Raw genomic sequence first — 26,174 nt, 5'->3', positions numbered from 1 at the left:
CTAAACTAGTAGGAAATTAAATAAGACAGAGCAGCATCCCAAAGATTGCAAACAATAATTCAAAGTTAACTTACTTCCACTGGTGGAAGTGAATGTTTTCCTCCACTAGCCACTCATTGGAAAATATTCCTGGCACCCTTTGGGGCCCTATATTAATAATATAGGGGTCATCCATTGACATCACACCCCTTAAAAAAATCAAGTGCATCTATTTCCTCGTTTGGGGTTGTTATACCCTTTGTTCCACAGCATGACATGATGACTCAAACCAATAAGGAGCAAATAAATAATTCAAAACGACTCGTAGATGGTCTTGATGTACATTAATTTGTTTCATTTCTGACTTAGTGGAGTTATGCAACGCCTCAACTACAAATATTGGCCAGAGCACAGGAAACACTGTCGTAGAAGAACATCAATCCCCCTCAAACTGACTTAAACATTCTCAAGATAAATTAAAAAATGACTAAACGTCCCTGTTAATTACACATTCCTGGCATCACACTGACGATGCCCCTTGGTAAATGCTGGGTCACAATCGTACTCCAAGCCGGCTGCACCTAGCATAGCTATCAATAGGTAAATTTGTTGAGTTTAGTGTCACACACAAGCAGCCTATATGAATGTCATCTCTGATTATGCCCATAGCTTTTTGACCACACTGTAACTTACTTCTGGCGACTACTACCAGCAGGATAATGCACCAATTTACTAAGATCAGATCATCTCAAACTGGTTTCTTGAGGTCACTGGTCACCAGATCTCAATCCAGTGGAAAACATTTGGAGCATGGAGGAACAGGAGATTCACATCACGGATGTGCAGCAAGCAAGTCTCAGAAAATGTGTTGCTGTCATATCAATATGGACCCAAATCTCCGAGGAATGTTTCCAACACCTTCATGAATTGTCTCTGCTGTCAGGAAGTAAAACAATACAGAAGGCAAAGGGGGCCCAACCCGACACTAGCAAGGTGTGGCTAATAAAGTGGCCAGTGTGTGTAGTTTATTTTATCCTCTCTCAGAATAAAAGATATACCAGTTTTAAACTGTTGTTTTTCTATTGGCTATATGATCTACCGCTGGACTCGAGGGAGGCACTGTATTGCTGTTGTGCACTCCGAGCTGAAGAAAGACCCGTCTCAGTGATTTTGATGTAAGAAAATCTGGTTTGTATCGACTGGGTATTGATTAGTGGAGTTGGCCTCATCTCCTGTCGTTACTTCAGATAAATGGCCTTATTTGTTGTGTTATTATGTTCAACACAATCATGCCAGGAACAGTCAGAGGAGTATTGAACCGACACTTCATTGGCTTCATGGCTTCTATTTGTTCCAGGAATTAAAGGATGTTCTCTGCCAGTACAGCACTGCGAATTGAGCACACTGACGGTCAATTACACCATCACTTTAAAGATCTTTTTCAAACACAATATTACTGAAGAACAGTCAGGGTTATATCTGATTTTTGTCGTGCCTAAATCAGGACTGATTTAAGGATAAATAAAGCCTGGGATTGAGTGTAGCCATCCTTCTTTTTCTTCCTATTCATTCAGGTTTGTGGTCCCTTGAAATGATTAGTTATGCATGGCTTGTAAGCACTGAATCAGAGTTATGGTCCCTGGGGAAATAAATTTGGCAGAAAATCAGTGTGAGAAGATTTAATTATCACGAGGAGACCTTTTTTCCTTGCCTTGGCCCACTGAAGCCCAAATGCCTTTCCTCTCCTTTCCTTTTCCGTTCTGTGCTCATCTCCAAACGTAGCAGCCGGGGGGGGAAAAAAAGCCCCAGCGTTCATGCTGCATGCCAGCCCTCTGCTTGCCTCCCTTCTCCCCCCAATTTGTTTCATTGCATGGTAATAAGTAAAGCAATTACTGCTTTATTGATTCTTCATCACGGCAAATTTAAGGCTGATTTTCTGTTCCCGCTTACTCCTCACATCCTACCCCCTTCATCCCTTCGGAAATGGCACAGCAAGGTGATTAGTTGACCTCCTGTCCTGAGCGCTGCTGGTCTCGTGAACGAGTCGCGGTGAATGCCGAATTCTCCTAACCCCATTTGATCTCCCATCCCCCTTGTCCTGGGCTAATGGGATGCCGATGCCGCCCATGGTGGCTGTCACATCCACAGGGAAGGAAGCCATGGCTTGATAATTTCTGTAAGGATGACTATGGAATGACATGTTTAACTCAATAACAGTGAGGAGCTATCTGTGCCATAGGCGACATTACTCAGAAATTGACCATGTATCCTTTTTACACTGACTTCATCCAGGTCATCCAGGCAGATGATTGACAGAAACCCTTTAGCCTCTGTCACTCGTAATCATTTTTTGGGTTACCTTATCAATTAACCCGTTGCCAGTAAACCAATGTCCAAAGAGTCACCAGCTTAAAGCATTTTATGGGTACTTTGTAGAAGATATCAGATACCTAATAAAATCTTCTATTAGACTAAGATTTTAAAAAGCTTTTTTTTTTTACTTTGTATTTGTTTTTTACCTTATAGATTTGTATTTAATACTAAATTGAACACCTTCTCTTAGTCTGTCCAGTAGCTGACTGCTGAGTCAACTGGAGCAGGTAGCCTTACTAAGTAACCAGCTGGTTATACATCCAGTGTTACTCCAGTTAGATCAGAATAGCTAAACCCATAGTATTTTTAAGGATGCTTACATGAAAAATATTAAATTTAGTTGGTTTTTAAATTTAAATATCAAATTGTTTTTTTTGTTTGTGCGCATGTGTGTAGCAGTAGGACAATTTTATTTTTTTTTGGGGGGGGGGGGGGGGGTTGAATAAAACAATAATATGTTATTGATTTTTAATCAGCAATACATCTTAATACATCAATATTGTGGCGTTTTTCTTTGTTGTTTTTTTCAAGGTTGTTTAGATGTAGATTCCAGACCATTGTCAACATATCAACATAAAAAGGCTGCACATACTCCACCTCCACATAAACACACACACACACGCGCACGCACACACACACACACACACACACAGGGGCTGACACATATCTGGACTTGATCAGCAACAGTCTTCTGCCCGACAGGGTGGACAGACTGCTGTGATTAGACACACCCACAGACTGCTGCGGGTCAGAGTGCTGACATATTGGGGAGGCCCCTGGCCATGTGTTGGCCCCTGCTGGGTTTGTCATGAGACATTAGAAGTCTCTTAGGATTTTGTGTGGCTGTGTTTTAGTCCCCCTGTGGGGACCCTCAAGTATGTTTTAAGGTGAGTATTTTATGAACAAATAAAGCAGTGAAGTTGCAGTTTGTAAAAAATACTACTATACGCAGGGTGACATTATTTATTTATTATTATTATTTTTCATCTAATTTCAACTGAACTTCCTAAAAGGTTTCATTGAAATTTGAAACTTTTCATTGTGTTTATGGCAATTAAGGGAATTCCCTGAAACCTACGAGTAACTTTAGCATGTTGCCATATTCAAGCATAAATATAAATATTTTTTTTGTAATAGGAAGACGTTAATGTTGTAATAATTGTGATGTTCATAAGATAAACATTAACATAGTATATCAGGTACAATCAGGTGTTGTAGCATAAAAAGAGACGTTCTTAGTTAATATTAGACAGATTTTTGTTGAGGTTGAAATATTATCATTCACAAGATGGCTCTAGCAACCTGTGAAGGGGAATGAAAACTTTTTTAAGTGCCAGTTTAAGAGGACAAAGATATGTGAAAAATCAGCTGCGACTCAGTGGTTAAGATAAATACAACCAGCTGGGTCAGACCGGACAGGACTTCAGATAACTGGCTTATCTGTGCCTGTCCTCAAACACCAGCAGGCGCAGAGAGTAGATGACTCCCTCGGTGCATATTGTTCTGAACATTGCCCAGACAATGTATATTGATAATGAAGTGTGACAATGGAGTATCTATTTAAAACACCCAGCAGTTATGCCATACGATTGTGCTACGTATAAGTAAAGTATCTGTTCAAGGCAGGAAATAACCATGAAGCTAACACACAATTTTTTATTTTTGCCTGATGCATTTTTAAGGCATATAACTAAGATCTGAATGCTTTCCCGCCCTGTTTTCTGCCCCTTGCTTGACCATCTATGACCTTCTAATAAAAGTCCAGAGAAGAATCGTCCGACTGAAGTTATCAGAACAAACACATAAGGTTTTTGAAACGTTGACATCTTTTTATTTTGTCCAGCTTCATTTAAAACTCCTGTTAAAATTTGACATTTGGCATGTTACAATTTAGATGTCTGCTAAGCAGCTGACTGCGGAGGTATCCGGAGCAGGTAGCCTAACTATTTAAACAACTTGTAAATCTTCCAGTGATGCTCCATATGGACTGGAACCTCTAAACATATAGTACTATTTAACATGTGTACCTCAAGTCTATTAGTACGTTACTCTTTCTGAATTTAGAAACTGTTTATACATCAGTACTCTAGCATTTTTGAAGGTTATCATCCTATAAAAATCTCATACTTGCCAATGCCTACTTAAAAAAAGTATGTGCTTCTCTTCTGCTTCAAAATACAATTAATGCATTTGTATACTTTTTGGGTCTTCTTTGACCACGTATTTAGAATTAGCTCCACCTGAAGTTTATACTAACACAGAGTCATGGAGCACACTTGCACATCTGCTAGAATTCAAGGATATCCGAAAATGACATTTTACTCATTCACCTTGGATTCATACACTCATTTATTGCTCACTCATTCATGCATTTACGTCCTATTATATAGACCATGAAGGCATTTATGGATTTACATTCAAATAACACTGTCACTGTAGGTTCGTTATGATTTTACATGACTTCCTTTAAAGGAGAGTTATGTTCAACTCATTGCCAAGGTTGTTAGTCCACAACTGAGGTCAGCTGGAGAGGAGGTGGGCAACATTTGCCTAATTAATTACTACTCAGACACTGCGCGCACGCACGCATGCATGACCATGACCTTTACTTATATAGTTTGTAGCAGACCACACAGAAAGTACACACACACACATATACAGAGGCTGCCAGGAGCCAGCAGAGTTAAAGGGAGAATCAATTACAACTCAACTAAGGGGAAAGAGTTGGCTGCTTGATGGGTACTTGTCAAGACGACTGTAGGTCACGAGGTATGTGTGTGTGTGTGTGCGTGTGCGTGTGTGTGTGTGTGTGTGTGAGGGTGTGTGTGTGTGTTTGTACTAGTCTGCTGTGTGTGTGCTGACATTCATGTGTTAGTCTGTTAAAATCGAATCCATTTCCAGGATTCTGATTACATCATTTTCATTTTAAGGACCTTGCTCCAATTAAGTAATTAGTTGCTTGGTGTTTCCCTAATTATAGAGTTGCTCATGAAAGAGTTGCTGACTAGCCTGGGATTGAAAAATGGAGACCGATGCACTTTTTTCCCTGCACTTACACACACACAAATACGCATACATTCGACACACGCACACAGCCCGGTTTAAAATCAAGTTAATGCAGTCAAACACTTGTTATTTCTGGTAAAGGGCAGGGCGGATACTGCATTTCTAATCACACTAAAACAAGACTTTACTTAATAAAAAAGATGTATTAGTGACTATATACAAAAAAACAATGTGTTTATCCTGACATTCATAAACTTTTTTGGCAATTCTTGCTTTTGCAGTAGAATTGCATTGAAGGCAAAGTGTTTTGTCAAATTGGGGACAAATGGGAAACGAAATTTAATAAAGCAAGGAACCCCGCCCATACCCGTTTGCAAACAGTTCACACAGAAAGTAGCTGTGATATCTTGAACACCTCACTGCTCAGCCTGTGAAAACGTCACAGTTTAACGAGATTCTGTGACGCTGCCCAGACTGAGGACATCGACTAACACTCATGCTGCTCTCTTTTTTCCTCTTTCTCAAAAACACACACACACACGCACACACACACACATGTGTGTAAGAGAAGCTCACCCAGCTGGTTTTGGTTAGCTCTTCATGTTTGCAGTCATCACTGTGCTGGCAGGTCAGCGGGGTGAGTCAGGACCATTCCGGGTCAATTTGCCCCTTCACTAATTCATATTCTCTTTTTGTGTCCACAAAATGCCATTTCATCTCAACCTACTTCCTGTTGGTACCTTTAAGCGTAAAGGGGTTTCTTAAAATCAGTTAATTCTCAAGACAGTCATGTATAACTTCAATTTAATTGTATTTTTTTCTTCCCTAAATATTTTATACTACACCGTATTCCACTTATTATAGATCAGATCTCAGTTGGGTCTGTTGACTCTTTGGAAAGAATTTTTGAGTAGCCTCCTTCTGTTGATCATATTTCCTTACAGTAGTGTGTGAAAAGGTTTTAAAATATTACTTCAAATATTACGCTTTCAATAATAAAGCGTAATATTACGCTTTATACCTCCCCACCACCTTGGGGAGGTTTGTCAACCTCCCCAAGGTGGTGGCAAATTGATGCATTGTCATTTTGAAATTTTTCTTGGCACACTTCCACCGTTACTTAAAAAAAGCAAAAGTAGGAATTGGTGAAGGGGTGAAATCACCCTCAATCATCAAAACTCAAGAAGGTTCTTGTGAGACGAGCCAAGATCATCAAACTGGCGTAATAGTATGTCGCTGCACACCCTAAACACACTCTGAGTTCCTACCGTCCAAAGTCCTTTGCAGTCTGTGACGTACCTTCTGTTTTATGTTTTGTACAATTCACAACTGCACACAGCACAATAAACAATGAATAATTTAATGACTTCTCATTTAAGTTTTTGTTAAGGTAAGGGATAAGGGTTAGGAAATAAGAGCAAAGTACATCAACATTTTTCTTGATGCTATGCAGGGCCGCATCTGTAGGCTACGTTTCACAAATTGTGCAAAAAAATGTCTGCTTGGGACAGACTAATGTGCCGACTTCTGACGATACTTATGCAATTAAACCAAAGTGAAAAACAACGACTGAATTTAAATATTGTTACTTAACAAACAGAACTGAACACGAAAAGCCACAGAGACCATAAAGTCATCTCAAAGCCATGAGGACACTGAGGATAAAACAAATAAAAAGAAGTGTCCTGTGGGCAAGAGTTACGAACTATGTCATAAAACCACATTTCTTTAAAGAGCAAGAGTGGAAAATTACTTTAAATTGTTGGTTGTCGACAGTAAGTCAAGGGTAAAATGACCAGCTCCACTAAAGTGATCGGCTTTATAATAAATAATTTTCATCAATGTGACAGTTGACGAAAGGTGGATTTACTTCAAAGTGAAGCCAGACCTGCACATTGAGCTGCTCTAATAGGATTGTTGAGTAAAGATGGCGTCTGTTAACGGGAGGGATTCAGCTGAGTGACGGAGGAGAGAGAAGCGGTGAGCAAGGAGGGATCAGCAGAGATTTGGACGCCGATATCTGAGCATGACGCGTGGCTGCCGTGTCATCCTGTCATTAGCAGGTTATTTGGATCTTTAATTCATCATTCAGACCTTTATTGACTGCAGAGTGGAAGATCACTATCAGCAGAAGATGGGACAGAAGTGTGTGTATTTGAGACACTCAGTCCCCAGCTGCTCCTCATTTCCTGAAGTCAAACAGATATCACATAAGATCATATAAGCCTGAGGTTAAATAATGCTCAAGGCAGCATTTTTTGACATATTATAGTCTTTGCTCTAAATTGTTCCAATAAAGGGTTTCACTACGAAAGCAGAGTATTTGTGACAGGCCTTGATGATCGTGACAGGATTTGACAGAAATCCACAGAGACCGTTTGACACTGATAACAAGGTGAGCACCACATGGGATCACTTGGCCTGTTTTGCTAAATAGAGCATCGCTACTATAGCACGGCTGCAGACACATGCAGCGTTTTTAAAAGAGGGGGTCGGCATAAGATGTATAAGTAACCGTGCTTGGTGTGTGCGGTCTCATGGGAGCTCAGATTAGAATAGCTCAGCCACCTGCTCTGTCATTGGACATCGCCCCACTCATATTCCAGCTTACAAACACATACATACATCTAAGGGCGCTCCTCTGGGACAGACTCAGGACATCTGGCTCACACTGGTGGAGTTTTCCTTAATTTACCATGACCCGTTGACCCCGGCCGCCACGCGTTTCAGGCAGGTGTCAGAAAACAGCATCACAAGTCATTGTTGCATTGCAACCATATGTGAGCATCCTAATGTTCACTTTTTTTTTATTTTATTGTGGAAAGAAAACTGCACTTGCAGTTCTGGCCATAGGTTTAAATTCACTGTTCACTGACATGAATGCTATCAATTTTTTTGTCATGTTGTTCTTTTTTCTAGTCTGAAACGACTAACATTGATAACATACAATTAGGGGTACAACGGGGTCATATCCCATTTGCTAAGGTCCACTCAGGGTATTCATGCACACCTACTATTTGCACCTTGAATCTTTGCTTCCTGCACGAAGCATTTCAGAAAAACACCATCACATTTATGATCAAACATGGCGGTGGTAGCGTGATGCTCTGGGGCTGCTTCAGGAATCGTGCTGTAATTGGTACGATTATCTCGGCTATCAGTTCCACGTCTGTAATCTCACAGCTGGATGACTCAGACAAAACAAAAAATAATGGTCTAGTCAAAGTCCCAAATTAAATCACAATGAGATGCGGTGGCAGGACCTTCAATAGGCCATTTAGTATGACTGAGGAGAGTGGGTCAAAGCTCCTGCACAGCAATGTAAAAAGTTGTTAAGTGGCATAACCTGTCATTAGGTTTAGAGGCTAATTGCTTTTCATAAAAGGTCTGGTTAGCTGAAATCATCAGTTCATTTTGTGTTCACTTTTATCTGATCATGTGAGTTTTATTAATCATTTAACTGTGACCAAAAAAAAAAAAAACAATAAAAAAACAGAAGAACTGTAAGAGGTGCAAGCCTTTCTATAACGCCACAAGGCTTCAGTTTCTTGATTTCCGCCCTTCGTCAATTGGAGAAACGTCAATCTTCATCCGTGTGAAATCGTTTAGTGCAGATCAGCAAATGTCTTCAGACAGATTTTAATGAGCAGCTCCATCTTTTTTTTTCCCTGTTATTGCTTAGTCCAGTTCTCAGGCATGCAACTGCAGCAGCCTGTTGTTTGGGCCCGGAGAATCGCACATTAAAGACTCCGACGCAGGCAGGATGCTGCTGCTGCTGAGAACGGGGCCAGACCGAAGCCCCTCCATCGCCCCCAGCACACAGCCCTGCTAAGCTTGACTCAGTTTGATGCCAAGTCTTGCGAGCGTGTGCGCGTGCGTGCATGTGTGAGTTTACTCAGCTCAGGGGTTACATAAACAAGAGCAGCTTAGCCTACAGGTAAGGCCCACGAGAGACCAGCCGAGACAGAGAGAGCGAGATGCAGCGCCTGGTCTCTCTTTACCGCGGCGTTCCCCTGATGTTGTCGCCACTGCTGGAGCTGGATCTGTGCTAATGAAGCTGGAAAATGACTAAAGGAGATTGTAAACAAAGTTAGTGCGCTGACACACAGCGAATGCGCTCCTTTTGTTAAGAGTGGTGGAGGCAAGCATCCGTGCACGTGTTTGTATGCTTCCCAGATGAAGAGATGGGGAGAACGTAGGCGGACGGGATTTTGGAGGTGGAGGCTGGCAGCAGGGCACTTGGCCACTGGTGCAGAGAGAGAGAGAGAACAGGAGAGAGTGGGGTAAGGGATGGGGATGGCGAGGGGGGCAGCGGAGATAAATCATTAGAGAGCAGGTTATTGGAAATGCAGAGAGATAAAAGAGTGAAGAAGCCAGTAATTGCCTTAAAGATCAGACTACAAAGCATTACTTTAGATTTTACAAGGCCAGCCGGCAACAAAAGAGCAGTAATTTATGAGCTCAGTGTAAAAGAATAGCATAATTACATTAAAAATTAATGCTAATGAGGGCTAAAATGGGGAAGGTGGTTATTATGAAAGTTTGTATTCATCTTCCCTGGCTTGAATGATGGCTAGTGGCTTGATTAATGGCTTAATTTCTATCAATTAGCAGGCAAAAAAAAAAATCTCCACTGAGACGGGGCCTAAATTGAGCATTGAATTACACATTTTTACTGCGGCGCAGGGAGAGAGATGGCTACCCAAACCTGGGAAATAAGGAGACGCTGCTGAGTGTGTGTACTTGTGAACATAAGACATGAAATCCCAAACTTAAACGTCTATCCCAGGTTTCCTGCACAGTCTAGAAGCCATTTGAAATTGGATTCAATTATTTCACAATTTTAGATGAGTGGGGAAAACAAAACAGTAGAGCGTAGAAAAAGTTTCAGAACTTGCGTCATTGCTTCATTTTGATCTTTTAAAAAAGTCCCCAAAAATTATTTGTTCCAAACAGTGAGCTTTTTATGCTGCTTTTATACAATAAATGTAAGCTGGTTTTTAGTTAGATGTGATTAACAAAGTATTTTTGAAGTTACTGAGTGAAAAACCACACATGCACTTAAACACCTTTAAGGGCTTTAATGGATGAAGGCTATTTTTGATTTTCTCGTGAAATACATGTCTTTACCCACTGACATTTTACTGTGGGAATTATTTTACAGGAGGGAATCACTTAGTATTCCATCCATCCATCCATCCATCCATCCATCCATCCATCCATCCATCCATCCATCTTGTTTTTATTTTTTGTTTCTTGTTCTATATTTAAAGCCTCCCCACTGTGCAAGTTTCTCCAATAAATTCATAGTTAACCTTTGAATCCAAGCCTTAAAATAAGTTGCATATGGACTAAAATAAAAAAATTTGAGCCAAGAAAATCAGATATTTTTAAAATGAGCAGTCAAAATATGCTATAATGTTTTGTAAAATGTTTGGCTTTTAATTTGTCAGATGTGTTGTGCTTGGAGAAATGCAGAAAAGTAACGCAAAGAAAATTACATTTAAAACAAGCGTTTACATTTTTGAGCCCTTTAAGGAATCCCACTCGCTGTGATTCAGCTGGTTTATATTAGAAACCATTCAGCAAGTCCCAATGTTGTTTAACTAAACATCAATTACATTACAATCATAAATTAAGGAACACAGTTTGCACACTTTTACATCTTATTTATTGAATATGTTCATTAAATGACTTTACGTTCCCTTTCCTAAATACTAACAAACATGTCTTTATAAAACAAGCAGTTGGTTCCTCTTTTGTTCATCTTTTCCACATAACAACAACAACAAGGTCTGCAGTAATTCAGCTGGCTCGTCGGTGAAGTCACTTACTGGAATTAATCAGCAGCAGCAGCAATATATTCAGCTCAGCTACTCGTGATTGACAAACTCTCGAGCAAAGTCAAGTTTACAAAGACAACACCGCTGCAGCCCAAAGGCTTCAGACCGTCCTGTGTATATTGCGCTGTGGAACAGCCCCCTCTTTTGGCGTCTCAGCGTAACTGCTGAGAAACACTCCTGCCTTCAAGGACTAAAGGAGACCATCTGAAATCAGTTTCCATTGGCTGGTTTGATTTCCCTTCCTCGTCTTTGGGTCTTAATCAATGAAGTGGACAAACAGCTATTTAGGGAGAACAATAGCCTATTGATTTTGAGCCACTCATCAGCACTCCTGTCTATCTTACTAATTTCAGTAATGAGATGGCGAGAGAGTTTTTTTGACTCTATTTTTTTTTTATATATATATAAATCAGAGTAAACACGTTTGCACGGATGCAATTACGAAAGGACTTTTTGGCCCACAGCTTCACAGCTAATAATGAGGCTGTTCTCACCTTTATTCCTTCTCCGGGTTGTTAAATTTCCGGCATAAACCAGCCGCTACTGTGCATTTAATTGCGCCTCCTTTTGTTTCCCTACTGCTTCCTTGCTCTCAGATTTCGCTCTAACCTCCTCTCATCGTTGACAGAGAAGCGTTCCAAATGCGATGACAATCGAGTCGACCTGTTAAATTAATTTGCCAGATAATGTGTCGATATTAAATATCAACTTTGACCTCCTTGAGCTTCAGAGTGCGCTCACCCAGCTGGAGTATTGATTTTTTTTTTTTTTTTTTTTTTTGCCCGCCTCTGAGCTTACTTGGCCCGCACTCAAAGTCCATTATTTTTGATTTTCTCGTGAAATACATATCTTTACCCGCTGACATCTGACAAACAGCATATGGAAGTCATTTTATCTACCAATAATGTGTTTGTCAAAAAGTCTGAGGTCTTAATGGATTCCTGCTCTGCACGCGGAAACTATCCGCCAACGAGATGCTGGTAGATGTGTGTGTGTGTGTGGGTTTGTTTGTGTGTGTCTACGAGTGTGGGCATTGTTTATGTAGGGCATTCATGCTCAAAGGACAGCAGAGATGGGAAGGTAATTGGGGAAAAAAATGAATTAATTGTGCTGAATTAATTGTGGGTTAGTCACAAGCGTGAGTTTCCATTCAAACATGCACACAAACACACACGCTTGCGGTGTGAAGGACAGTCCACAGCCTCCAGGAGGATATTGGGCCCGTGTTCAGGCTCCCCATCTAGAAGCCCCAGTCAAGGTAATGACTATTTTTGGAGCCACATCTCCCCGCGCTGGATGACAAGCCGATAGTCTGTCACATAGGACGGCTTAATTCAACTCGTCAGTCAGTTGTCCAATTCTGCAGCGCATTAAAATCAGACCAGAGTTGTTGAAGTGCTATTATGAAGCTTAATAAAGTGTGTGCGTGATAGAGGGTGACATTTTGCTGTGAAGGCTGGACCAAATATTCATTTATTCATTAAACGCCGGGGCCGTAAAGATGTGTTGTGACACCCTTTCTATAGCTGCTAATGGATTGAATTAAATCCTTTTTATCAGCTCCAAATGCATACTGTATTTGAGCATACTGGTAAAAGTATTCACACCCCTTCCAGGTTTTTCCACATTTTGTCACATGACAACTGCAAACCTGGACGTTATTTTGTTGGGATTTCATGTAATAGACCGACATCAAGTATGAATGTGAAGCAAAATGAAAACATACATGGTTGGATATTTGGTCTTTAAGTTGTTTATCAGGTATAAATATGAATAGTGTTGCATACATCTGTCTTTAGTCCCCGTTACTCTGACACTTCTCAATAGAATCCAGTTTAACTACCAGAAGTCGCCTGATTGGTTAAATTGAGTCTACTACCTGTGTGCAGTTTGAACATAGCCATTTCTCTGCAGGTCTGAGGTTTGTCAGAAAACATTACTGAAGACCAATGAACACACAGATGGGTCAAGGATAAAGCAGAATTAACATGCAATATGACAAGCTGACTTGTCCTGTGGGGTACATCAAGGACCTGTTCTGGGGTCTTTTCTCATTTTGTTGTACATTCCCTCTTGGCCAAATTATCAATACATAGACATCATCTTTATGACATACATAAATCCAGTTATGTTGGAACCAAGCCAACAACGGAACACAATAATCAGAGAAGTAGCCCAGAGCCCACCAAAGAGCAGCATGCTGTGGGGGTTATTTTCTTCAGCAGGAACAGTAAAGTTGGTTAGAGATAATGCAAAGACGGATAAAACTAAATACAAGACAATATGGAAGAGAACACGCTAGCTACAAAACCCTTTAGACTACGACAGAGTTTTGCTATCCATCAGGACAATGATCCTAAACATTCAGCCAGAGCTACAATTGGATGTTTTAGATTGAAGTGATTTCGTGTTAGAATAATCTAGATCTAAATCTAAATGAGAATTGCAATACTTGAAAATTGCTGATTATTTGATCTAGCCTGGCTTGAGCTGTTTTGCAAGAAATAATGGGTAAAGCCTAGCCCGGCCATTGCCTTCCTACACAATTCTGCTCAATCCTCATCTCACTTTTTCCTATTGAGGTGGATTCCTCTGGTTTCCAATCGGGACAATCAGCAGAAGGAATTATGAACAAGGACATTGATTTTCTGCTTTGTTTTTGAATTATAATCTTCCTGTATTAGGATTGTGGTGTGGTAATGCCAATGGAGGAAGTGAACAAAGACATTCAGTCTTTATTATATTTGGAAATGAAAACACTTCCAAAATAAATTACAGTCGGAGCAACACGAATGTTTAAGACATTTTATCCCTGGTTTACAGTGCAGGCAGTTTCCGGTAAGCTTCATATCATCGAACTGGCTCATTACATACATTACGAAGAAAACATTAGCAAATGGGTAAAATTTAGTCTAAGCCTCCAGGAAGCAATTGTTTCTCAATAGTCGGGGGTCCAGACCCTCTGTGTGAAGCAAATGGGCTGATTTTCACCAAGCTACATAACATATTTAGTTTTAGATGTGTAAAGTTGCTGGTGTCATACACCAGACATACATTTGCTATAATTACAGTACAAAGTATTGATGGTAAAACGGGTTCAAGGAATATAAATACAAGGTACTCTAGGTATTTAGGTATTTATCCCTACAATGTAGACATTTATAACTTAAAAAAGGACTTAATTCAGTCCAAAAAGAGTTGCATCACGGCCCCACTATATTTTAATCACTCAGTGAAAATCTGGTTCACCCTTCATAGAAGTTTTCTGATATCGTACTCTGTTACGCATGTTCCCATTTGTGTTACTGACGCAGCCTACATCCGTGCTGCTCAGAAACACGGACGGCTGCTGGATTGACAGACAGCGAGATGGGAGAGTGCAGGAGAGGACGGATAGATGGGAAAGAGAGGGATGAATATTGACTGATCAGTAGAAAGATTGACAGCCAGAAAATAATGAGTGCATTCAGTCTCCCCCCCTGCCCCCCCTGTCGCTAACTTTCCTCGGCACACCTATTTTTGCCCTCCCACGCTCACAAAGACTGCTTTTAGATTCCTGAAGTGATTTGTCATCTGATATGCAGAAATCCTGATGTGTTTATATCCAGGAGTAATTTATTGGAAACCCTTTGTGTCTGTTTTTGTGAAATTGGACAAGCCGGAGAAGTATACTCTCTGATACATGAGGTCTGAACTGAATAAAACTTAATCACATTTATTCCCTGTAATGAAATTCCACTGCAGTGAGCTTGTGTTCATATTTTGATTATTTTAGAATGCCATTATCTGAGTGTAATTCACTGTCTGGCTATTACCTTGTTAGTATTTTTCCCCTCTTTACCTTTTGTGGGAGTCCGTGCCCTTGGAAAGGCATAAATACCTTTTTTCTTGGAGGCACAAGATTAAAATAGGGGGGATTATCAGATTTCTTTTACTGTATGTGTCAAATAGTATTATACTGGAAGAAGAGGCCAATCTAGAGGAAATCCAAATGTTTTCAGATCATGACAGGAGGTGGTCCACACTCTTTGTGATGGAGAACATGCGTGTCTTTCTCTGTATGTGTGTTTCTGTTCATGGTTTCCCTTGTTTAACTTGTTTTTCAGAGGGAACCTCTCTGGAGGAGCAAGTGCGAAGAATAAAGGACATCGAGGCCATCGAGAGCGATTCCTTTGTTCCTCAGGCTTTCAAATCTTCCCGGGATGACACAAAGGTGCGTTCTGTCCCTCTTTCTCCCCTGGCCCTTCACTCTCTGAGCTTTTTTCGCTCCGTTTCTTATTGAATTTCATCCCTCTGCGTCGCTCCGCGCCGTCTGTCTAGAGACAGCCCAGACCAAATCAAACGTTCCCATTCAATGCCGTTTGCTCCCGACCCAAGAAGGTTTCATCAAAATTTTTTATTTATTTTTTCCTCCACGACGGCAGCACCCAACACAAAAGCCACAGCAGGCGGCAGCCGTCCTGCGTCTGCGTTTCCGTGCGCCCCCTTCCCCCCTCGCCTTTCTGGTTGGGCAGAGGCAGACCAAATGCAGAGGTCATTATTGAAATGTTTCTGCCTTCTGAAAGAGCTGGAATTAGATTTGTCTGGACTTCATGACTGTTTTTAAAATACAGGCGACAACATGCGACAGCAAACCCACAAAAGTCATGACCCGTGTGGCCAAAGGGAGTGAAGAGATTTAGATCGCTGCAGAAGTTGCACGCTACACAGCATGTCCAAAAACAAACATTCTTAGTAGATCTACCGGATGAAATGGAAAAATTATTTTATATTAGGACTCTTTAAGTTATCTTATCATTACAAAGTATTTTTTTTCTTCTATGGATTCCGTTCAAAATATTCTACAATATTTATAATATTTATTTCTTTCAAATACTCACAGCCGAATCCAAAATTCAGTTTTCAACATTAGATTATTACATAAGACCTATTAATTTTAAGACAGGACTGTTGTCCTACTGTAAAGTATGCTCAGGTACTGTAGCAGTATATGCACTACAGTGTTGGCCATGGTTTCTTTTGCATGACTTGCTGCATTAATGTGACTCTGCTAAAGTATTGATGTTGCTTTACTGGCGGTCTGCAGTCGCGTTCTTGTGTCATCAAGCAACTTCTCTGCCTCTCTGCTCATCCTCCCGACTCTGGTACGTTGATTTCTAAGTGAAATGAAAAAAAATTGACTTTAATCTGCAGTGGTTCGATCTTTGTTCTCCCTAGAAGAGAAAAGATACTTCAGGTGTGACTTCACACGAGGATCATGCCATAGTTGTTGTCCACATTCCTTGGTTATTTCTGTGTTAACCGACTCCAGACATAATCCACATTTTGTAAATTTGTCCCAAAAATCTTGACAGCATTAATGTTCACAGTCTTCTAAAAGTTACTATTATTCTCACTACCTGTAGGCTTTTTTTCGAACATACTTTTTCCTTCCACTGAACTTTCCATTAATGTGCTTAAACACAGCACTATGTGAACAGCCAGCTTCTTTAGCAATGACTTTTTTTGGACTTTACCATTTTCTAAGAGCAGTCCCGGTCTACCTCCTGGATAACCATGAAGTCTACAATCATCCCTATGATTGTGTAGGCTACAACATGGTAATAAAATAAGATTTATGTATTTAAATCAGAAATAAGCACCTTAAATATATCACAGCATTGCTTTTTGACTTGAGTGATTGGAACAAATTCATTTTTGAGGACTGATTTAGTGCAATGCACCTCTATGACAGAAAACAACCGGAAGCTTAAATTTTGAGTTTGATGTTACTTTGATTTTAAAATGTATTGTGTTGTTGCTTTCCACATTAACTTTTATCAAAAATCATTTTGCAAGTACCGTGAGTTCTTTTACAACTCACTGACCATTTAAAGTTTGAATTATTGATCAATACTCTTGAGATAAATGCAAAATAAAGTTATGACAACAGCTACTCTTTTGGAATATAGACTAGTTTTTAAGACATTTTCAGCTCTTGACCAACACAACAATTGTGACACAGACTTGTGACCCCAGTTATCGGCTCAGTAAACAGCTGTGACTGCTAAGCTAAACAAACAAGGGTATTGCGTCAGTACAAGGAACGCTGAACAGCCTGCAGATTGTTTTTGTACATTGCAATTACATTTTTTGGATAATAAAAATTTTGCCCATGCGGACACAAATCACCAAGTTCGTAAACCTTTGCGCTAGAGTACTTTATAGATGAATCTGTCTACTTGATTAATCTGATTAATCAATTTGTCAACTAATTTTCATCCAATAAAAACTTTTTCCAACAAAGTTTTACATTTCTAAATGAAGAGGTCCTAGTCTGGAAAAATTATGAAATCTGAAAAAAAAGAGAAAAACATTTTCACAGATTGTGTCAAAAATTCTTTTGTAGTTTTGCTGAAGTTGTGTATTTTTCCAGGTTAGTTTTTTTTTATGTTTATGAATTATAACAAAACAGCTAATCAAGTCAAAGAAATTGTATAACTTCCACTCACTTAATTTTAGATCAGATATTTAAAATTCCAGATTAAATTAAGATTCAGGCCATTCGTCTATAGTTGAAAACCTTTCTTAACTTAAATGATGTTTTACGTATTTCCCTCCAATTACAAAACCCCCCACCATAATTAGTACAAATTCAACATTTTTCATCTACACCACAATACATTTCTGACTTATTTAAAAACGCTAACCTAATGTTTACCAGCAATTAAAATTTATTTAACGAATATTCCGTTTAAATAATTATTTAATCTCTGTAATCCACATTGTTTACTGTTTTTTAATTAGTGCCGTTAGAAGTCACTTTAAATCCTTTTCACTCGTAAGTTGATGAAAGATTAGTGAAGCCCTTTATGTCAGCTACAGCCCTCATTTTAAATAAATAAATGAAAAGAAGAAAAACAAGCAAGCTGCATTTATTAAAAATGTATATTCAGCAGATTGTTCCCCAGGAATGTGATGAGTAGTTTTGTTTTTTGTTTTTTTATGCCTCACACTTGGCACATCACCATGCTTATTAGTCAGTGTGTTTCATATCCTGCTCACTTTTTGTTTCCTGCCAAATGAATTTTAAAAAAGATTCGTCCAACTGGGTAAACATCTGCTCCAGGGCTGGAACTAGGGGGTGTTTAAAACAGTAATGGGTTTGGTGAAATGTTAATGTAGTTATTTCGTCTTTTAATAAATGTAACAGTGAAGACACGCCAGCCACTCAAATACGATGCTTATTGTAACATATGGTAACGTTTCCGCACTGCAGGATGTGAACATTTCTAAAAGCCATCTTTCTGCCTATCAGCTCTATAAATGACAACGTGAGGGATGCAGAGCGCCCTCCGCAAAGATCTTTAAAACATTTCTATCAAATTAATCATCGCAGTGGTGTAAATAAACTCGGTTCTTTATCAATGTTTTAGACTTTTTAAATTATTTTTCTAATTGTATAATCAGGTTTAAGCGAGTAGACATTTTAGACATTTTCTGACTAGTGAAGCTTTAAACAGATCTGGCTTTATTAATCGATATGTTCTCTTGTCTTTCCCATTTAAAAAAAAGCCAAAACATACATGTATGCGCATTATGTTTATTGGTGGTATATAACTATATTTAGACAGTGTATAAAAAGATAGACTTACAAAAATGGTATTGTTTTTTTAGATGCGAGACCATAGAGATAATTTTTAGATTATGTTTTAACTGTATTTAAACCCAGAAGTTTTTATACATTTTCCTCAGTATTTGATACAGTTGTCTTTTAAACTGTTTGACTTGATCAATTAACTTGTATGTGCGAGTGAATCAAAATGAGTTTTTTTTTTTATTTTGTGCCTCAAGATGACATCTGTTGTGAAATGGTGAATTATTAATAAACTGAATTAAAATAATGATCTCTTTATTATTCCTGAGATTGAGCCAGGGTTTTAGACATCCTCAATTCTCATTCTGATTTTTCTTTTTGTTGTTTTTCTTTCCATTATATTATAAATTAAATTGATGTGCTTGAGGATTTGAGTCAAAATATACCCACAGGTGCCTTAAGAATTACTGTAAATTTAATGTTCAGTGTGTTTTTTTTCTAACTAGGTTTGAGCACAAAACACAAAAGGACTTTAAAAATAACTAAATAAAAGAAAAAAATAACTTAGAAAAAAAAACAATACATAACTTACAGCTGTTTTTATATTGAAAGATAAATGAGTCCAGGGAAATTTAACAAGAATGCATGGCTTTTATTACCGTTTTTCACAATTGAACAGTCAATATGTGTGTGCCCTCTGCTGGACGAAGATCATATTACAAGATCCAAGTCTCAGTGCTGCGCCCCGCAATTCAGTGCCTCTTACAAAAATATTTAAATGTACAGTTTGCAACAGTCTGTATGATAATCTTATTGAATGTATTAATTGAGCCATACTTTAGAGATGTTTTAAAATTAACCTTTTTTTGTTGTTGCTGTAATTCTGTTAATAATTGTGCCATATTTGCATGCTCTTTGCAGTCTGATATTCGTTTATTCCTTTATGTTTCATGTGTTTCTGTGAACACAGCTTGTTGCAGCTCAGAAGAAGCAGGAATCGGAGAGCGCTCCCTCTCAGGACTACTCCCTCCCGATGTCTATAGTCTATGATGACAGCGGCACCCTCGCTCATCCCAGTGTAAGTTTCCTCCAGCCAAATCCTCTCCAACCGCTTCCTCCAAAATCGTCTCAAATTGTCACTCAGTTTCATTGAATAGACTTTTTAAAGAGCACTAAAACGCCACAGCCTCGATAAGAAGTTCTGCCTCCACCTTACGGTTTTATTTCCGCCTTGTTTTTTATGAGTGTGACACTTTGAGTTTACGGCGATTTGGACAAACTTTGTGACACTCCCCCCCCCTACCCGCCTTTAAAAGGTGTCACTGCTTCTACTAACACCTCTACTATTTACGGCGCCCATGATTCCAGCACGTTTCTATCCACTGCATCACGTTGTGCGAGACTCTGCAGCTTGCCGGTTTTACGGGCCTCCTTCTCTGATTGCAAATGAAAAACGAGAGGGGAAAAAACTTTAAACTCCAATAACGCTCCCTGGGGCTTCCCAGTCATCTATCTCCACTGGGGGAAACGAAATTATGCCCTGATGTATGCAGATAACCCACTCGCAGAGATGTACCATGCCCCCCAGCCCAACACACACACACGCACACACACACATACGCATACATACACTGTCAGACAGGCTGATATATGGTAGCAATATGCCCCAGGCAGGCCCCGGCCTCGGCTCCAGCTCCTGCTCCACTTCCAATTAGAACAGATGAGTCCCATTAGCCCGGTTCAGATACTGTCATCCCACACACACAGCCTCATTAGCACCGTGACACCAGCCCAGGGCCGACAGACAAGAACTGGTGCCGAGTCTAACACGAGATAACACGCGGTGCAGCTGTACGCGGCGTAGGTTGGAGATGAAGGATTGACGCGCTCGGCGGGGGTTGCTGCTCGACCATCTGCATAGTAATACACGTATCAACACCTAGATGTACAGAATGTACATATCGCCGGCATGTCAACGTCATCTCTCAGCCTCGCATAAACACACGCAGTGGATATAGGAATAATCTGATATCTTCCCACTCTGTGCCTCGGTGCTTTGCATCCCCAGTCATTGTGTTACTTCCTAATAAACAGATGCCTTCATCCGTCAGACGCTCGCAGCTGCAGCGTTAAAGCCTCCTCACAGTCGGTGCCGTCGCTGCCGGTAATGTACTGAATATAAGTAGTAAGCAGGCGTTTTCTAGCAATGGGGCCTTATAGGAATGGATGAGGTGGTACGTGCTGAAATTTACTCCACGCAGCTGGATCTGAGTAGGCGTCACTCAAAAAGCAGGACGCAGTATTCGGGGTGCTCGAGGTTTGTACGGGTGCTTGACTTCCCTAAATATGTTTGAATTTCAATTAGGTGTTTTCAAAGTTTTGAAAGCTCTTGATGTTCAAACTGCATATTTGTGTTTTATGTTAAAGTGCAAGCTAACAATTTATTAAATGCCTAAATTTTGAATTTTTAGAATTACCAAATTATTTTATGTGAGACATACGATTGTGTTATATCACAAGACACAATTAATAGCAGGAATAAATGACATCATATTATAGCGGATTAAAACAGTCTCTTAGGTAATTTGTATTGTTTTTATCTACAAGGTGTGGTGCTGGAAAAGATGGTACATACTACACAGTTTTACGTCATTGTGGAATATTGACTTAATGTGTAAAACATTTCATTTGTTTACACATTGTCCGTTAAATAAGTATATAAAAATCAGTTAGGAATGTATTTAGGGTTATCAGTTCACTTTCTTCACAGACCTTACAATATTTTATCCATATTAAACCTTCATATTTGGTGTATAATTGCAGATCTTCATGTAGATCTTGAGACATCTTGTCTGTCTTATAGGACATGACTAAAAACTTGGGAATTTGAGTGATAGAGAGTGAAAATTAGTCCACCAAGCTAATTAGCAAATACACCAAATACAGTGATTCTCAATGCTAGATTACATTAAGTTGCAAATATCACAAAATTATATTAGCCTAAAGATTGATAACAAAAATCCATGACTTAATTGATTTTATAATTACAAAAGCCATAACTTTCCATACTGCTGCTAAAATAATAGATCACATTATTACATGTAAAATATTATCTTTAACAATGTATTGCTCTGATTGTTATATATTGGATAAAATATAATTTTAGTAGTAATTTTCAAGTGTTTATTGTGTGGAACATTATGACGCAAGGTGTTATTTGCTGGTTAATTTATGGGAAGTTTGAGAGAAAAAAGTGAGCAAAACAAATTCCATGTAAGCTCTTATATTACAAAACCTGATAGCAAATACAGCTATATTTCTTTTTTTTGAATTACTCTGGTATCAGTCTGTACATTGTGATGGTGAACGATAATACTTTAACTACTAATCCCCTTGATCAAACAAAACAAAAAAAACATGTACGTATTAGCAAAGCAAAAAGCAGAATAATTAAATATTCATATTGCAGTTCAAGTTTGGAGTTTTATTCCAGATTATGTTGATGAGCCCCTAAACTTCACCCTTCCGATCTGTGTCAGTGTATGATTGTGTGCTCGTTTGTGAACAGAGATGGGCAAATGTGGCTCTTGTGCAAAAGTACAACTGCCCCAGCTGTTCCTGTAGCTGAGTGCACTCAGGCTGTTGGTCCCGTTTCTTTCTTTAATCTTCCTACCGTGTCATCTCCTCTCTCTGCTGGCCTGCAGTTGTTCATGGATAAAGAGACGACTGAAGATCTCTGGCTGAGCAGATTGAATTCACTGCGACAGGAACGACTGATGGGGAGTCCTGTAGCCTGAAGACCAACAGCGTCCAACAAGAGCATTTTGTTCCCAGCGTGGTTTTTAGTTCAGGTCTTCACTTTCAGTCTCATCGTGTCGTCTTTTGGAACATCACAACAATGCCTGTCCCCACTTTTGTGAAGCTTTTTTCTGATGTTGATGATTTTGATTTGGTTATTTCTGTTATTGTTAGATGTTTTTTTTTTTTTACATAGATGTGAACTTTGACACATTATGTTTTATCTTTCAATAAAAAGTTAATTGTGACTGGGTACATTGTAATAAAATTTACTAATGACTCTTTCCTTAACAAAAAAAACTGTGGCTCTTGTTGAGTTTCTAAAGTTAAATAAGTATATTTACTGCTCCAGACAGAAGTTTGCATATCCTAATCATCTGCAATACCATAATTATATATGACTTTAATGATCTGTTTGGATTGTTGTTCAGGGTGGAGTGATAATGCAACTTTTTTTAGAGAATGGACATTTGAATTTGGATCAGAATTTAATTTTTAGCAGAATTTGTAAAGATATGTACAAATAAATACAGTATTACAATTACCCTCCATGCATTTAATTTCAGGAAAGCTTAATGTTTGCCTGTGTATACGTTCCAAACCCAGCTTTTCTGAGTGTTTGGGCTCCTCATCCTGTTGGAAATTTCAATCTTTTCTCAATTTCAACTGTGGCTTCTGATTTAAGATTACATTTAAGAATTTAAAGGTCTACAATATTCCCCCCACCAGTGCCACTGACAATGAAAAAAAAAAACCTCAACATGGTGCCAGCACCACTCAGTGTTCTGACATCCTCCAAACACAGTCCTTGTAATTGTAATGTAGGAGTTCAATCTGTTCCTCCTCGGATTATAAAAACTATATACATACAAACTCTAGTCAATCTTAAAGGTGTTGATTTGTCTGGAGCAAATACGTCTTTCTTGGTGCACCAGTGATACAGGTAATCAACCAGCTTCTAGTTTATGATCAGCTAAACTTGGTTGTTTATGAAAATCCGAACCAGCTTCCCTTCCTCAGTTTTTTTTTAATCACTAAAGTTATATGTTGTATAGTCTTCCTTACACCTGGAAGAAGAAATGTACATGTATCATTAAACGTTTAGCACGACTGACTGGATATAAACTTCTGACCAAAACTGTAACACTGTACTCTGCCTTGAATTTTATTCCTTCTACTCATGCGTACTACTGAGGGATTTAAGTTTGTGTTTTCTCAGTGTTGTGTTGCTAGTTGAGATAGATTCATGGAGGTGAGTCAACCCACGGAGCTATTTGTGGAACCTCCAGATGGTAAACCTATACAGCGTCTGTGACATTCTGTCGCTATTATAGTCTCCAGACACTTGGTGTCAAAATGAAATAATAATTAAGAACATAATATAACTCAATACGTAAGCCCACGTTAAATTTGGTTGTATGACATACTTGCATTTGCAAAAAAATAAATGTTCTACAGGTTTGTGCGAACTAGGTGTGCTCCTTGTAAAAAAAATCTTTTTTTTTTATTTAGTTCAAGAATAACAATAGATCTACCTAAAACAAATTATCTGCACTTTGGGTGACATTAACTCTCAGCAAAATTCTGATAAGGACAAGTACATTTGTAGTAATGTGTACTAGACTAGAGCGATAAACCACATGAGTTTTATAAGAAATTTCTAGAGTGCTGTTGCCATAGCAGCCAACCCCACCAGACAGCGCGTGGATGGAACCCAAACAACAGCCAATAGGAGCGTCGAAGTTGTATCACGTGGCCGGTGTCAGAGTGACTTTGGTTCTAATCACTCTCGGGATCAGCTGCTGTTGTTAGTTTCGAAGCGGGGACGTGAGTGTTGGTCGTGAAGTCATATCAGAAACGACAACAAAGAAATATCTACGTCTTTAGGAACCAGCGGAAATGTACAACAGCATGCTGGAGGATTTCGATGAGGACCCATTCTTTTCGTAAGTTCCTAAAACTGGGCAGTAATTTACACGTTAGAATTTTCTAGCTTGAATTGAAGACACATTTCGAATTTTCCGACATTATTATAAATCTAAACAGCCTAATTTTTTTTAATAGTGGGTAAACAAATTTTAAGTGTCAGGAAATGTAACACAATGCGCAATTTAATCCTTAAAAAAGTGTCATGAGCTTGTATGGAAAAGTTGTTTAATTTTAAGTTACCTAGCAACATCTGCTGAGGATAAAACGTTTACAAACCAAATAAAAAACTCAATTATGTGAAGTTTTTAACAGATTTAAGTGAAGAGGTAAATAAAATACGTTTAGAGACACTTTCTGTTCATGTCTCAGTGAGTGTTCACGCTGTCATCGGGCTGCACCGACTTTGACATGTTCCATAAGCGGAGGCCTGCAGAGCGTTAGTGTGGCCACACTTGACCCGACTTCTAAGTCAAGTGTTAAGGCTGGCTAAATTTATTTTAGGGGGTGCTTCTAATTTCATGGTGGTGCTTTCATTGAAGAATTCATTTACGGAAAGCTCCGAGTTGAGAGAGGAAAAAGGAGTCGTTTTGTGAAATTGCAGTTCCTTACAAAAGTATTCACAACCCTAAAACTTCTTCAAGTTACAACCACAAACTTAAATGTATTTTATTTTCTTTTTCAGTAGATCTCCAAAAAAGCACATTAGTGAATTTCTTTCTTTTTTTTATTGAAATCAAAAAGGTGTGTCGTGCACATGTATTCAGCCTGTTATCCCTAAAATATGATTGCCTTCCAGCTGTTCTTTGGAGGCCTCTGGGGTTTTTAGAAATCATTAATAAACAATCAGCATCATGAAGCTCAAGGAACACACCTGCTAGGTCAGGGATAAAGTTTTAGAGAAGTTTAAAGCAGGGCTAGGTTATACAGTTATAGTTATAATTGCATTAGTTTTTCCTCAGTATATTTTAATGCATTGTATGTGTAAAGTTATTGTGTGAGGAGTAAAAATGGCTGTCTGTTTCTTGGTCACAGCCCACAACTTTGTATTTTCTCTGAGTTTTAATATAACTGCAAAAAAATGAATTCATTCTTTTATTATGGAAGTTTGTTCTGAAAGATAAAAATGCAAATAACATAGAAGTGTTTCAACGGTTAAAGCAAACTTCCATGAGGTGTTTAGAAAAAAAAATTATGAATGATCTTCTATCAAAAGTTGAGGTAGCTTCTAATTGAGAATCTGTGTCAAGATGCTTTTCACTCAGTCTTACTTTTGTGAAGAAGAACTTGGCAAGGCTCTGGATCCTCAAAGCTGATATACTCATAACTTGAACTCTCTCAAAAAGGGATTTTGAAAAATGATTTAGTCAGAGGGGCTTGCTTACATGTACACGTCGCACCTTTTATGCAAAAACCTTTGGAAATCATGTATCCTTCACAAGTCTATGTGATTGCTAAACTGCCCTTTTTTTGTGTTTTCTTTCACTCTGTCTTTCTTCAGGGATCCATTCCGTGCTCATAGAGAGCACATGAGGCGGATGATGCGCAGTTTCTCCGAACCATTTGGTTCCCACTTTTGCACACGCATCACAGATGGGAGAAACCGTGGATGGGAGGTGGCCGAACTTCCAAGGCCTTCTTCCCACTTCAGCACACGCATCACAGATGGGAGA

General features: G+C 39.0%; 2 protein-coding genes across 6 annotated transcripts in view; both read left to right on the top strand.

Annotated features, from left to right (window-relative positions):
- rsrc1 (arginine/serine-rich coiled-coil 1) overlaps positions 1 to 23,719 on the top strand; it is a 139,339-nt gene extending 115,620 nt beyond the window's left edge. Inside the window, exons 7-9 of the mRNA XM_008425877.1 lie at positions 15,308 to 15,414; positions 19,748 to 19,855; positions 22,482 to 23,719. Coding sequence (XP_008424099.1) covers positions 15,308 to 15,414; positions 19,748 to 19,855; positions 22,482 to 22,574 — 308 coding nt within the window. The 3' untranslated portion in view covers positions 22,575 to 23,719. The remainder of the gene's footprint in view (positions 1 to 15,307; positions 15,415 to 19,747; positions 19,856 to 22,481) is intronic.
- A 651-nt stretch (positions 23,720 to 24,370) lies between these two features.
- The window catches only part of mlf1 (myeloid leukemia factor 1), a 10,038-nt gene continuing 8,234 nt past the window's right edge, over positions 24,371 to 26,174 (top strand). Inside the window, exons 1-2 of one of the 5 annotated variants that reach the window (XM_008425698.2) lie at positions 24,371 to 24,521; positions 26,003 to 26,149. In XM_008425698.2, the coding sequence (XP_008423920.1) occupies positions 24,475 to 24,521; positions 26,003 to 26,149 (194 nt within the window). In that variant the 5' untranslated portion in view covers positions 24,371 to 24,474. Of the gene's footprint in view, positions 24,522 to 26,002 lie in introns of all 5 variants that reach the window. The other 4 variants (XM_008425699.2, XM_008425697.2, XM_008425696.2 and 1 more) reach the window with 4 other exon arrangements.

Source organism: Poecilia reticulata, linkage group LG13 (genome assembly GCF_000633615.1).
Source record: "Poecilia reticulata strain Guanapo linkage group LG13, Guppy_female_1.0+MT, whole genome shotgun sequence".
Taxonomy (NCBI): domain Eukaryota; kingdom Metazoa; phylum Chordata; class Actinopteri; order Cyprinodontiformes; family Poeciliidae; genus Poecilia; species Poecilia reticulata.
This window is presented reverse-complemented; position numbering and strand designations above follow the sequence as displayed.